The sequence below is a fragment of the Raphanus sativus genome, chromosome 6 (genome assembly GCF_000801105.2).
Source record: "Raphanus sativus cultivar WK10039 chromosome 6, ASM80110v3, whole genome shotgun sequence".
In the NCBI taxonomy this organism is placed as follows: domain Eukaryota; kingdom Viridiplantae; phylum Streptophyta; class Magnoliopsida; order Brassicales; family Brassicaceae; genus Raphanus; species Raphanus sativus.
In genome coordinates, this window is record NC_079516.1 from 37,189,188 (window position 1) to 37,203,786 (window position 14,599).

General features: G+C 32.4%; 2 protein-coding genes and 1 long non-coding RNA gene across 3 annotated transcripts; 2 read left to right on the top strand and 1 right to left on the bottom strand.

Moving 5' to 3' along the window:
* The first annotated feature begins 772 nt into the window (after window positions 1-772).
* Window positions 773-3,020, top strand: LOC130496288 (uncharacterized). Its single transcript, XR_008935399.1, has 3 exons — window positions 773-893; window positions 1,075-1,156; window positions 2,877-3,020. It is a non-coding gene; the product is annotated as an uncharacterized LOC130496288 (long non-coding RNA).
* Window positions 3,021-10,760: 7,740 nt separating this feature from the next.
* On the top strand, window positions 10,761-13,497 carry LOC108813318 (serine/threonine-protein kinase VIK). The gene is made up of 11 exons (XM_018585846.2): window positions 10,761-11,323; window positions 11,423-11,497; window positions 11,689-11,805; window positions 11,920-12,014; window positions 12,112-12,232; window positions 12,311-12,390; window positions 12,475-12,534; window positions 12,618-12,739; window positions 12,835-12,920; window positions 13,002-13,117; window positions 13,196-13,497. Exons 1-11 carry the CDS (start codon window positions 11,006-11,008, stop codon window positions 13,320-13,322), a joined length of 1,317 nt encoding a protein of 438 aa, XP_018441348.1. The 5' UTR covers window positions 10,761-11,005; the 3' UTR covers window positions 13,323-13,497.
* Window positions 13,474-14,549, bottom strand: LOC108813319 (transmembrane emp24 domain-containing protein p24delta7). Its single transcript, XM_018585847.2, has 4 exons — window positions 14,271-14,549; window positions 13,973-14,182; window positions 13,807-13,883; window positions 13,474-13,736 (listed from the first exon to the last, which is right to left on the bottom strand). Exons 1-4 carry the CDS (start codon window positions 14,478-14,480, stop codon window positions 13,592-13,594), a joined length of 642 nt encoding a protein of 213 aa, XP_018441349.1. The 5' UTR covers window positions 14,481-14,549; the 3' UTR covers window positions 13,474-13,591.
* Between the last annotated feature and the right edge of the window lie 50 nt (window positions 14,550-14,599).

Genomic DNA, 14,599 nt, shown 5'->3' on the forward strand with positions numbered 1-14,599 from the left:
TCTATAGATATATAAGAATATAAAGTCATTTTATGAAATCAAATAATTTATTTTAATTCATTGATCCCCCTATAAAAGGAAAGTAACATTGAATACTAATTGAAAAGGAAAAAATAATTTAATCCCCCTATTAACATTACTCGCGCAAAAATATTAGTTATACATGTAATAATTAGTTTCCTTATTACAAATGGGAAGAATCTGTTGATCTTATTGATTGATTTTTTAGAATTTATTTTTCGATTTATTTTAATCATCGACACTACTAAAAACGAAATAACTTTAATACTTAACTTTTGTGTTTTCTCGATTCAAAGAACATCTTTTTGCGATCATTTCTCTGTTTAACTCATTAAATACTCACTAAATATTTTAGATCTCAGAGAAACAAAATTAATTGACAAGATATTTTCTCTACTAAAATCATGCATTTAAAACTTAATATTTATGGCGAGACTTGTCAACCAAAATTCTTGTGCAATCTATTCACGAGATATTCTCCTTTAGCTTTATCAACAAGATATTCCAAAAATAATATTACGTTATAAATATAAGATTTATTGAGAATTTATTTAAAAATTCTACTTCTTAGCTTATCATGCAAGCTAAATCAATGAGAAACGTCCATCAATTTACTATAAATAAGACATCTACAGTAGAATAAACGAAATCATTGAACTTTGTATTCTGAACTTTTATTGTTAATAATGTTCTGGATTTTTTTTTCTTCTTATTTTAGAACATTAAGCTTTTATATTTCATGAGAGCTGATTTTTCTTTTGGTTTATATGCAGATACCCTATTATGACGATTTATCCACTGAAGCTATATATCGATTTGATTGTACACCTCTTTGATATATCATTTCGATAACATCTTTGTTCCTCAATCTGGTAAAAAAAATTTACTCAATTTGATAACATCTCTCAGTTATATCATTTCAATAGCATCTTTTTGTGTTGCGAATACTTTTTTTTTATTAGTAGAATTATATTATTGTTTAGAATTATAAGCTTCTATATACACATTGTTTTTTTGATTTGCTGATTGTGATTTTGTTTTATATTTTTTCAGAGATGATTTGACGGAAGTGTTCATATTTCAGACCTCTAAGAGTTCACCATTCCGGTCCTGCAAAAGATGTGCGCTTAGAATGGTATTTTCTCTATTGTACATCAAAATTGGATAATCACATTATATTTTTAAAATATTAGTAGGATGGTATTTTCTCTACTGAAATAATATCTTATTTCCTAATCTCATGCTTTAATATTTAAACTGTAAGGGTAAGATTTTTTAATTAAATCATTAGTGTAAACTATTCCCGATATATTCTCTTTTTTATTTTTAAAATGTAATTTTAATAACAACTAGAGCTTGACCCGTGCGGACGCACGGGTTGTTATTTTCATTTTTATATAAATGAATATTATTTAAATGTTTATTGGTTTATATTTTAAATATTTATCATATTTTAAATATTTTATAAATACAACAAAGAAAATAGTGAGCCGTGCCCGCTACTACACTTTTGACAAAATATTGACCTATTGATATGTTTGAATAATATTTTTTTTAACATGAAATTATTTTTCAAATGTAATAAAAAATTTAAATATTTTGATCAGATATGTATAATACGGTGAGATTTAGATACATTAGAAAAAATATTTGGTTATAAACATTAAACATTGTTATACAAAGATATTTAAATTTTCTTGTTGAAAATAATTTATAGTAACTGAAATGATTAAACGTATATGTTAGAAATTTTTGAAATATATATAATCTTAAGTGAGATTAAATTATATTAAAAATAATATTCACTTACAAATATTTCATATTGTTCTATAAGTTGTTTAAAGATATTTAAATCTTAGCATATATAACTTTTATTGTTCAAAATAATTAATGGTAAGTCAAACATATATTTTAGGAATATTCATAATATTGTTTAATATCTAATTTAAACTTGATTTTTGTTCAAAATAATTAATGGTAACATTATCCAAGTTTTATATAGTTAAAATCGATATCAAATTTGAATATCCCTAAAAATTAGTTAATTGGTTTAAGGAAATATATTAAATACGAAAATTAAGTTAAGTTTGATTTAGGAAATAGTTTAATAAATAGGAAAAAAATGATTCCTTAAAGATAGATTCATTTAATTATTTTAGTGGCATGCCATTGTAAACAAGTTGGAAAACTTAGGGATAATTTATATTTGTACTTCTGTTTTAATAATATAGATATATTCCATAAATAATCCTAACTTATAGGTAGATAAATTTTAAAGTTAATTTGAGAACATTCTGGTACATAGCTTATTGTGAAAGTTAAATATTTTAGTAAAGTCTAGCATTTTACTTACCTTTTGTGTTTTCTCGATTCAAAGAACATCTTTTTGAGACCCTTTTTGTGTTTAATTCATTCAATACCCACTAAATATTTTAGATGTCAGAGAAACCAAATTAATTGACAAAATATTTTCTCTCCAAAATCATGCATTTAAAACTTAATATTTATGGTGAGACTTGTCAACCAAAATTCTGGTGCAATCTATTCACGAGATGTTCTCCTTTAACTTTATCAACAAGATATTCCAAAAATAAAATTACCTTATAAGTATAAGATTTATTGAGAATTTATTAAAGAATATTTTAAATAAATCTAACTTGCGCAAGAAGACTAATATTTAATTCAAATCAGCTTATGATATTGTAGATTTAATAACTTTCTTTATTCAATTTAAATATTTATTATGAAAAATTAATTTTTTCTTCTTTTCCTTCTAAACATGTATTATACTTTACAATTGCTTATTATTTATATTTACAATAGCATACTAATGAGATGAACCTTTTCTTTTGCAGGTCCTGATGTTGCAGTCATTAGGTGATATTTCCTCTGGTTCTTTGATTTTTCAGGAACTCCTTTGTCTAAAAGAAAAAGCCAAGAAGATCATGACAGTAGTCTTGAAGATCAACACTATGTCATTTAACAATTATATTATTTCTTATTTATTATTTAGTTCTCACAATTTGCCTTGAATGAAAAATATGTCCATATTTATCACATTAATGATGATTGCAACATCACGTAACATATATTCATCATATTTAATTCAAAAGATTGATTGGTAATAATTAAAAATGATTTATGTTAACACATTAAATTCAAAAAATCTATATAGCAATAAAAAAATGTAATAAATTGTACGAATATAATATTTGATACTAACTTATCGTGCAACCATATCAGCACTGTTGTATATACATATATATATATATCTTACATTTTCTTATGGTCTACATTTTAAGTTGCTTATTATTTTCAAAACTTAATCTAATGACGTTTTTTAGAAAAAATATAACTTCTTCTGTTATCCGGAAGGACGATGATGAAGAAAATATTGAAACTATTAAAGAAGCATGTTATTGGGCATCAGCAAAAAAGATCTACGCAAGTTGTTTTGTGTCCTATTGCTAACACATAGTATCACAAATCCAGAAAACGTTTGCAATTGCTAATTGGGAAAAACTATCACAAGATATATTATGCAACCAAAGAAAAGTACAGATAAACCAAGTTAGCTCATGTTTTTATCAAAATATAATGTTAGTAGATCAAATTAATTTTTACATGTTCTTTCAGGCTTGTGTTTATCAGAAGATCAAATTAAGAGTTTATCTTTGGAGGAGATTGAATCAATTATGCGTTTGAACGGAAGCTCATTGACATTGTTTAAGTTTTGAAACGTGTTATCAATAGTATACTCTTCTATTGGTTAAGCTGTGGCTTTTGTTAGATTTTCTATTAATTAAATTTTTTGTTTTACTTTTGTGGAATTCGCGATATTGTAATGATATAAATCAATAATAAAGATATTTTTCTCACTATTAATAGGTGAGAGAGAGAGAGAGAGGCAGAGAGAGGGAGAGGGAGGGAGGGAGGGAGAGAGGAGGGATGGCGGAGGGAGGAGGGAGGAGGGAGGAGGGAGGAGGGAGGATGAGAGGGGAGAGAGAGAGGGAGAGAGGGAGAGAGGGAGAGAGGGAGAGAAAGGGGAGAGAGGGAGAGAGAGGGAGAGAGAGGGAGAGAGAGGGGGAGAGAGAGAGATTAGTGTTTACGGTATATCCAAAAAAATATTGTATAAAAATATTGTATGATATCGAATTATTTTATATTGTACAATTGCTAACAAAATTTGACAATTTTTTGCAGGTTTCTATGGGATTTTTTTAATTCATAATTGTTCTTCTTATTTTATATTACTTATGGATTATATTTTAAAATTTTATCACATTTTCTTTTCAGGTTTCTATGGGATTGTGATATCTATGAGATTTCTATCACATTTTTTAATACATCACTATTTCCTGTATATTTTTCTTACATTTGTTTTTTTTATTAGTTAACTTTTATTAAAAACATACTAATGATGTTGATATCTTTTTTACTTTAGTTAACATTCATTTGTTTTATTCTTATATACTTTTTGTGACTTTTTAAGTTTTTGTTTCAGTTTTATATTGAATTTAGTTCACATAGTTTATGTGTACATAATTTATGTTTTAAAACATAATTTTTCTTTTAAAAAATTAAGCGACAAAGAGCCTAATTAAACCGATCCAAAAAAACAAACCGAACCGAATATAAACTAAACTGGACATAAAGCACACCGAACTAGACTAAAGGTCTAACTGGTGACCAAGGAATGAAGAGGAATAATGCATTCCTTAATGTTCCTAACAAATTTTACCATTCATTAGGAATAGTCATTCCTTTTCATTCCTTCTCATTCCTTTTATTGTAGAGAATTAAAGAACAAATTTATTCCTCACCAAATTTGATATGGAATAACCGTTCCTCATCATTCCCATAATTTTATTCCCATCAATTCTTTTCCTTTTTGTTCCTACTATTCCCGAGGTGGTCACCAGTTAGACCCTAAATATGGTTTACTTTAGTTGAAAAAAATATTAAAATCGAACTAAACAAACCAACCGAACCGAAAAAGTAACGAATTCCACCCCTACTGCATCTTGGAGATTTGCGCAAATCATGTCTCAGCATTGAAACTCTCACTTGTTCCACCTTCTCTTACATTTGAACTCAATCAATATTATACAATATTTTTATACCCGCACAAGGTGCGGGTCGGTCACCTAGTTTATATAGTAAAGACCGCGACATTTAATTACAAGCCTGCTACAAGCCCACTGAAATAGTGACATCTATAATAATACAATAAAGTTGGGAAATCTGCCTCCTTAGGCTATCCACGACATCTTGGTGAAATGGACAAACGATGACACGTGTCGGCTTTCTGTGCGTCTGTGTATTTCACGTGTTTTGTTTCTTGTGTGCGTCCTGTATCTGTTCCGTTGAAGAAACCCGAACGATATGTAAAGCTTTCTTAACTACTATTGAGAAAATCTATTAAGTTCCAGCCTTAAATCATTCCGTCTAACTTTTCCACTACTCGAATTTAATTATTCCTCTTCTCCTCTACTTTGCAAATCCCTAATTCTCCATATCTCATTGTCTCACCAGATTCATCATTGTTTCGTCCTTATAGTGTTGATGCCTCTCTTTTTTTTCTCAGAGTCTAGGAACGTTAAGAAAAGAAGGGAACTCATGGGGATTCACATGTTCCTGCCTGATGAAAAGGTTTGTCCTTTTCATATTCCATCGCCTATATCTTTCAATCATAATCTGATGGTTCCCAGTAACTATCTGTGGTGATATTCACATACAATTCCATGATCCTGCAGAGTTTATCCGTATTGGGAATGGTAAGATCTATATCACTTGCTGAGATGCATAATGGCTGTAAGAAAGCAAGTTTTGTTAATTTTTATTAGTTGATGCTCTCTTTTTTTTTCTAAAGATGCTCTCTTTTTTTTTCCTAAAGATGCTCTCTTTTAAAATATTATAAAAGTCTATTGGAGTCTGATTCTGGAATTCCTCAGCAAGCTTGGTATAGTGTCTTGTCTACATGATTTACTTTACGGCCATATCTGAGGCAGGTGAAGCTAAGTTGCTTACTTTGAGAAATGACAACTGATATTTTTTTTGTATTCTTGTCCGACTCAAAGCTGCCGGTGACCAAGACCCACAGGAGTGGGAGCTTCCACAGTGTTTACATGATATTGTTGGGAGCACTTTAACCTTCCAATTGAATCTATCCCACTTCAACTTCACTGCAAAGCAGCAGAGCTTCACTGTTTTCCCGCATTTTAGAAACCACCAAGCGTCCACCACAGTCTAATTTTGAGGTTCTGGTGAGTTCTATACAAACTTTTGTTCGTTGACACTTTCAAAGTCCTCTTCGAGAACAGAGTTTGCATTTGAGTTCGACTGGTTCTGGTCCTTAAACAGCTAACACCTCCAGAACACCCAATAAAGAAACTCCAACAATAGGAAGCTCTTTTGCGCAAGATAGACTGCCTCCTGGTGCAGCTATGACTACTGAGGTAACTCAGTCGTCTCTCATTTCTTTTTCCACTGTTCTTGAACGACATCGGTATAGGCTTTTCTTTTCAGTAAATATAGTTGTAGTTTCTCATTAATTCGGATTGATGGTGGTAGAGTGCCTAAGTGTGGAAAAATTAATGGTTCCTAAAGTACCAATTATATGTCTTAAGAAGGCTTTCAAGAGGGACTAATCCAAAGTTTATGACACTTTGAGGCTTGAGAAAGATAATATACATAATGAAAAATATTCCCCTAACTTCTGAATGTGGGTTCTGCAGGAAAGAGCTGGTGTCACCACTCAGAAAGAATTTGTTAACGCGAAGAGAATCATAGTAATTAGTAAGGTTAGTGATGTATCAATGGAGCCTAAGGTTGAGTGAGAAGAGGTTGAATTATCTCCTACCTTTGAATGTGCAGCACAATAATCTCAAACCAAGCACAGATTTATTGTTCAATATTGTTTGCTCTCTGTTTCTCCACATGTTAAACTGCCAAGTGCTTCTTAATCTCCTCATTTTAGTGTCCTTTCATGTTATGTATGAATTCATTTCTTAGGATTTGCTTATCGATCCTCACAATAGAGGGGTCCAAGTCTTCATGTATGTGCCTTTTGTAGTCCAGTTTCAGAGTTAAGCTATTCTAAGTTATGATACTCTTCTCTACCACTCCTAACAATAGTTTAAGAAGCTACGTACAGTTATTCCAAGTTAGCAAGTTATTGTAAATATTACTTGACAGATTACACTTATCAAAGAAGCTAGGTACCATACATATTTTTTGTAGAAAGAGAAGAAATTTTCACAAAGAAAGACAAAAAGAAAAAAAATCTATTATAATATTACATTTCATCAAACTCAAGACAACTAAAAATATATAAGAAGTTAAAGCTGAAATAAATGTTCCCATTTTAATCGCTAAACTCAAGTTTTGCAAAATAAAGAACAAAATAACAAAATTTCAATAAATGACTGGTAAAAAAATACATAATAAAACATTCCTTAGTTTTATATTAAGGAATTCCTTAGTTTTATTTCCGTACTTTTCTTTTAAAAATTTCCCCATTTTGAAAGCCAAAAAAGATATAACAAATATAACAATAAAAATATCGAAAATTCATAATTTATCCAAAATACATAATATAACACCGAATACATAAATTTTAAAAAGAAATTGCAGAAATTCATAACAACAAAAGATAGATGAACAGATGTTGTTTTTTTGTGCTGATGAAAAAATTTATTATCTTCATCTAAACAAGATAATCACAAAACAAATAGTACATGCATTTACATGTTTTCCTTGTGGAACATCAACTCTACTTTATGTTTTAAATCAAATATATTTATTTTGGTGCAACTGTCAACTATTTATTTTGTTTTCATTGAATCAATTAGTGAAAACTATTTACAATATTCCTCTTTGACCTAAAAATTATTAAACCAAATTAATACATTATTTTTACTAACAATTATCAAATGAATTCAACAAATAATTTTGAACTTATTAAAAAATATATCGTCCGAACCCGCGCGTAGCGCCGGAATACCACTAATTTATAATATATGACAACCAGTATTGTTTTGTCATAATTTTCAAGATCCTAGTTAGTCTGAATTATCAAAATCTACAAATATTGAAGACGCCTTGCATTTGGTAGTTGATTCTGTGAAACGATGCCGATTTGAGGGTGACAGATCCTGCATCAGAAGGGGTTTGTCCTAATGAAGATAGTTCAGGTTCTTCTGGCATGCATGAGGAACGGTAGTTATGCTAAGCAACCAGCATGTATGCACTGTTGTCAACACTTGTTTTAGAGTTGTTCACCAAGAAAGTTGAGTTATTGCATCATGTAGCTCGCAACACGATACATGAACTAGTCATGAGGTGTATCTTCTCACATCTCCCACATGGTTTCACACAGTGGCAGAACCAGAATTTTTTTTTGACTGAGATCATAATATATAAATTTAATATTTAAATTTAATATGTATATATTATTATTACAGAAATATTTTTTTTACAAAACTAATGGGGACATATAAAAATTTATATGTAAATTAGTGGGGTCAAATGGTAAAATTTAACTAAATATTATAGTAATTTTAGACAAAAATATATTTAAAAAAAATCCCCAAAATTCTACTAGAGTCACCTGACCCCACATGTTCTGCTCTCCCTCCGCCCTTGGCTTCACGTTAATCATAAGCTCGCACCTTGTACGCTAGAGGCTAGAGCTGTTCCCTGGTCAAGAATCCACACAGCATGGAGATGACCAAACCGTCTTAAACCCTTGGAATGGCTTATCTTCTCGGTTCTCCCTAGCTGGAGCAAACACAGTTGGTTAGTTAGTGTTAGTAGAGTCATTAGGTGAGTTTTTGTATAATTTCTTTAAGTTTTTTTTGTAACATATCTGTGTTTTTAATTTAGAGATTAAAATTAAAATGAATTCATATTTGTGATTCAATGGTGATTAACTTGAGGGTGAACGGTGAATCCATTAAAATTCGAGATCCGGAAAATTTTGATATCGCCGATCGACACGTAGATCGAAAACTTATACTGATATTATGTGGTTAGTCTAAATCCACCGAGGGAGGCAAGATATCTGTATAATTCAGAAAAATAAATTAAGATGTTTTTTTCATGACTTTGTTGGCCAAACAGTTGCGACTTGCGAGTGTTTATAGTTGTCCATACATGATTAGTTGATTAAAATAAACTAAAATCTAAATCTAGTGCATTGATTATTTTAACATGAATGACTTTTTTTTTTTGAGCAATCATGAATGACTTTCTAATCACATGAAAATAGATGGTAAAGGCATGTCCGTGTGTATTTATAGCAGCAGTCATGTGATAGATGTGATGCCATGTTATCTGGATCGTTGACTTAGTCCCCTTCACGCCCAAGGACCATAACAATTTAATAATTTATTTATATAATTCATATTAGTTCTTCAAATGCGACTAGTTCTTCATTTCAGTTATAAGTGACTGTGACAAAATAGAACTGTGTAATAATCAAACACCAAATTAGATTTATATCTATCTTATTAAAACAGGAACATTACAACTTTTTCTAGGTGGATTATTAAAGGTGGACTTCATATATTTAAATTAAATGTCTCATTCTTTATATATAATACATACCATAGTCTAACTTTGCATTGATGTATTTCCTTAAATACAGTTCTTCTTTTTGTCTATATTCCATATATGATTTTTACATTTATTACATGTCGATTTAGATAAGATATATACTAAGAATACTAAAAATATTAATCGTTCTATAATTACCCTATACAATTCATTTTAAATTGATCAGTATACTTTCATTGGCCATATTAATTTTATTAGTACGAATAACATTAGGTAGATAAGTCATAGACACATACATAAAGATGTGACTATTCTTATAACTACGTTGGGCCTAATCTACTTTCTAAAACAAATAACACATAGCTTCATATATTGTATAGAAAATAGTAATATTGTATAGTATTATACTTATACAATAATACTAAAAAAAACCAAACTGAAATATAATATATATCGAAAATGCTTTGAACCATTACACACAAAATATATTAGACTTTAGAGATAAAATTCACTTTGAAATTACGTAATAATTATTTTAAAAAATTAAATTTCGTAATGTACAAAAACATTAGTTTTATATAAAATTTTGTGTTACAATAAAAAAACACAACTCGCGCTTGCAAAGTGTTATTTTTACATACGAAAGACAGTTTTGATATTTTTCTTTAAACACAAAATTGAATTATACAAACTCGATACTACATAAAACTAAACAATATATAATACATTTTAAAAATAAAACCCGTGCGGGTGTGCATATGTTTATATAATATATAAATATATTATGTTACACATATTTTCATATAAATAATACCCCAATGTAAGTTTTGTATGATAAATGTTGAAAATACAAAATATATAGCACTATATATTTTAAATAATATAAAAAAAAATCTACTTTACGTTATCATAATTTTTAAAAATCAGATTTAGTAATTAAACACATTGCTTATTTAAACACATTAGTACACATTGTTATTTATCAAGATTTTATATTAATACACATTGCGATCATATATAATATATAGTAAAAATAAAGAAAAAAAGAAAATTGACTCCCGCTCGGTCGAGCGGGTGATGATCTAGTTGTTCATAAAACTCAAAAAATTATCCCAACAAACAAATAATGTGAAATTAGTCGGCCACTAAATAATATAAAGACCGAAAGGAAAAGTCTGAGATAACGGTGACAGAGTTAAAAAAAAACTCGCTAAAATAGACGGAGGAAAAAGTCTCAAACTTGACGGCTAAGTTAACGGCGACGTTCACACAAGAGAACAAGCTACATACAAGCTTCATCATCACCTTCACTGTAAAGATTCGATTCCTCAATCACCCCAAAGAAGCAAAATCCATAAAAAGTCCAGAATCCAAAGCAATCAAGTCTCAACCCTTTTTCTCAAAAATCCCATCTTTTCCGCTTCCGATGAACTCCGAATCGTCGGCGGCTGCAGACGGCGGCGAGCAAGCCGTTTCCGCCGCGGGAACGAGCGCTGCTGGTCACGACAAACAGAAGGAGAAGGCACGCGTGAGCAGAACGTCTCTGATCCTGTGGCACGCGCACCAGAACGACGCGGCTGCGGTTCGGAAACTCCTGGAGGAGGATCCGTCTCTGGTTCACGCTAGAGACTACGACAAGCGGACGCCTCTCCACGTGGCCTCGCTTCATGGGTGGATCGATGTTGTTGATTGTCTGCTGGAGTTTGGTGCTGATGTCAACGCTCAGGACAGGTGGAAGAACACTGTAAGTGTTTTTTCTTTTTTTTTCCTGTGATTCTTTGTTTTTTGTTGTTGTAACCTTTTTGATCTGAATGTTTTGTGTTGGGGTTTGTTTGTTTGAAAGCCTCTGGCTGATGCGGAAGGTGCTAGGAAACAGAAAATGATTGAGCTGCTGAAATCTCATGGCGGTTTATCTTATGTGAGTTTTTTAATTTTTCCCTGTAGCTTCAGGTTGTTTAGGAGCTTTCATTCTTTATGTACTGATTGGTATGGAATATGAATAATGTTACTGAAAAGTTTAGGAACATTCATCTCTCTCTCTGAAGCAGCTGTCTTAATGCAGTGTGGTTTGTGTTCAGAGATTCTCAGCTTATTGAATTATCTATGCAGGGTCAGAACGGGAGTCACTTTGAACCAAAGCCTGTGCCACCACCAATTCCAAAGAAATGTGACTGGGAAATTGAACCTGCTGAGCTTGATTTCTCCAATGCAGCCATGATTGGAAAGGTTTGTTTATTCTTCTGAACATTCTCTGTCTCTAGCTCAATGCAACAGAGTTTGTGCTTTAGGTTTGTTTTGGGTAATTGGGAGGTTGGTCACATTTTTTTTTTTTTTTGTCAGGGTTCCTTTGGTGAGATAGTGAAAGCTTATTGGAGAGGGACACCAGTAGCTGTTAAACGTATTCTTCCGTCTCTTTCAGATGATAGACTTGTTATGTAAGTTCTTAGCTGATGAGTTTTTTACGACTAACACCTTGTTAACAGTCTCTCCCTCTCCTAAGAGTCTTTGTGTTTCGTAATTGCTGTGATACAGTCAGGACTTCAGGCATGAGGTTGATTTGCTAGTTAAGCTTCGCCATCCGAATATAGTGCAGTTCTTAGGAGCGGTAACCGAAAGAAAGCCCCTTATGTTAATCACCGAGTACTTACGCGGGGTAACTTACTTTTCACTGTCCTCTGTCTTTTTTTTTTTTATCTCTGCAATGTTTTCACCATGGTTAAAACTGTCACAGGGAGATCTTCATCAGTACCTCAAAGAAAAGGGTGGTCTTACTCCAGCTACTGCTGTCAACTTTGCCTTGGATATCGCTAGGTACTTTCAATCTTACCTTTTGAGATATTATGTGAAAATTTGTTCTTCTTTTTTTTTAATTTCCTTTTAATTTGTTGTTAACAGAGGGATGACATATCTTCACAATGAACCTAATGTTATCATTCACCGAGATCTTAAACCAAGGTAATCACTATTGCATAGCTCTTCGGTTGTACTTTAAATTTGCTGTTTTGTAAAACCGGTTCTCGCCTGTTATATTTTGGCAGGAATGTTCTTCTGGTTAACTCCAGTGCAGACCACTTGAAAGTTGGAGACTTTGGTCTTAGTAAGCTAATAAAGGTTCAAAACTCTCATGATGTTTACAAAATGACTGGCGAAACCGGAAGCTGTAAGTGTTCTTCTATAGTCAAAACCGTTGACGTCTTTCTTTTTTTTTGCTCTAACTTGATCTCTTTTGGTACTCCTCTTTGTGCAATAAACCAGACCGGTATATGGCTCCTGAAGTATTCAAGCATAGAAAATACGACAAGAAAGTCGATGTCTTCTCCTTTGCAATGATACTCTACGAGGTGCTTACATCTCAACTATAAGAAAAATCTCTATCTCTCTCTACACTTTTAACCTTAATTTCATTACAACATTGTATCCAGATGCTTGAAGGAGAGCCACCGTTTGCGAACTACGAGCCATATGAAGCAGCTAAACATGTATCAGGTGGACACAGACCTTCTTTCCGCTCCAAAGGATGCACACCTGATTTAAGAGAGTAAGTGAAACATAAGGGCCCCTATGCACACCGGTTATAGTCTACCCGACCAACCTAACCCAGTGTCTTTTGTAACAGGTTAATAGTGAAATGCTGGGACGCAGACATGAACCAGAGACCATCGTTTCTGGACATCCTCAAGAGACTTGAAAAAATCAAGGAAACTCTACCATCGGATCACCACTGGGGCTTATTCACTTCATAAATACCCCAAAATCCAAGCATGAGAGTTAACATTATGTGTTTGGTTATTACTATTCTATGTTTCTTATCTCTTTTGTAAAGATTGTTTGATCTTTTTCCTTTTCTCATTTGTTTCACAGTACACAACTAGAAAGGGTGACAAAAACAAAACAGAAAAAAAAAGCTTTTGGATTGTATTGAGAGTTTGCAGGTCACTGACATGTTAAGATCATATAACGCTTTAACAAAAATGAATATAGTTTGTGTATATATTAATATGGTAATGAGTCTTCAGATGAGCTTCTTCTTCTGGAAGAAAGTCTTCAAGTGCCAAAACTGAAGTCCAGCGACTGATAAACAAACTCCAAGCGACAGAAAACTAAACCATGCCATCTTCGAGTTCGTGGATCTGTTCAGTTCCTGCATTTCTTCTTCCCTGCAACAACATTACCACAAGAAGATGTGTGTTTGAGTCAAACAATCAACTTGGTCAGATTAAGGGATACCTGTCGCGGAGGTAAAACATCTCATCATGGATGGATGTAACTGTGTCGAATAACTTCTTAACCTCAAACTCCATCATCTGCCCAATAACAAAAACAATCTTTAAGAACTAGTTGAAGAATCTAATTAAAGAGTTTAGTTTTGACAAAAGTTAAAAAGACTTTTTACTTCGACTTGGCTCTTCTTGGCGACGTTGGACCAGTCCTTGGTATGAACACCCGACCTCCAATCAAAGTCAATGATCAGCATCGTCTCGGGTTTGTGATCAACGGCTGAGATGCAAGTTATGTAATCTCCCGTTTCAACCGCCGTTAACGAGAACTGTCCCGTACTCACTCCGTCCGCCTCGTGATACGCCGTTCCTTGCGGTGACGTCACCTATTATACATTTATATACTTAAAATCACCACCAGAAGAGAAATTTAACTGACGGTAAGATTGGGAATGTATTTGTTTGTTTTTTTACCCTGACGGTGATCTTGTGGGAATCGGGAAGAGGATGATCTTCGTCGTTAGGGTTTACGATGCTGTACTTGCCCACGGACATTGCGTTCGCGTGAATCTCCTCCGAGATGCATTTCGTGTGGCCCGAGAGTAGCTCGTAACGCATGGAGAGAGTCGCTGGAGATAGAACTGAGAGGATTAATAGTACAATCGAGCTCCGACGAAGATCCATGGCGGCTCCGATGTATAGAGAGAGAGAGAGAGAGAGAAACGGAGAGAAGTCGATTTGACGAGTTTCAATGTTTTGTTGTCTCTGGTTAATGAAGAAGACAACGAAAGTCAACACGTGCA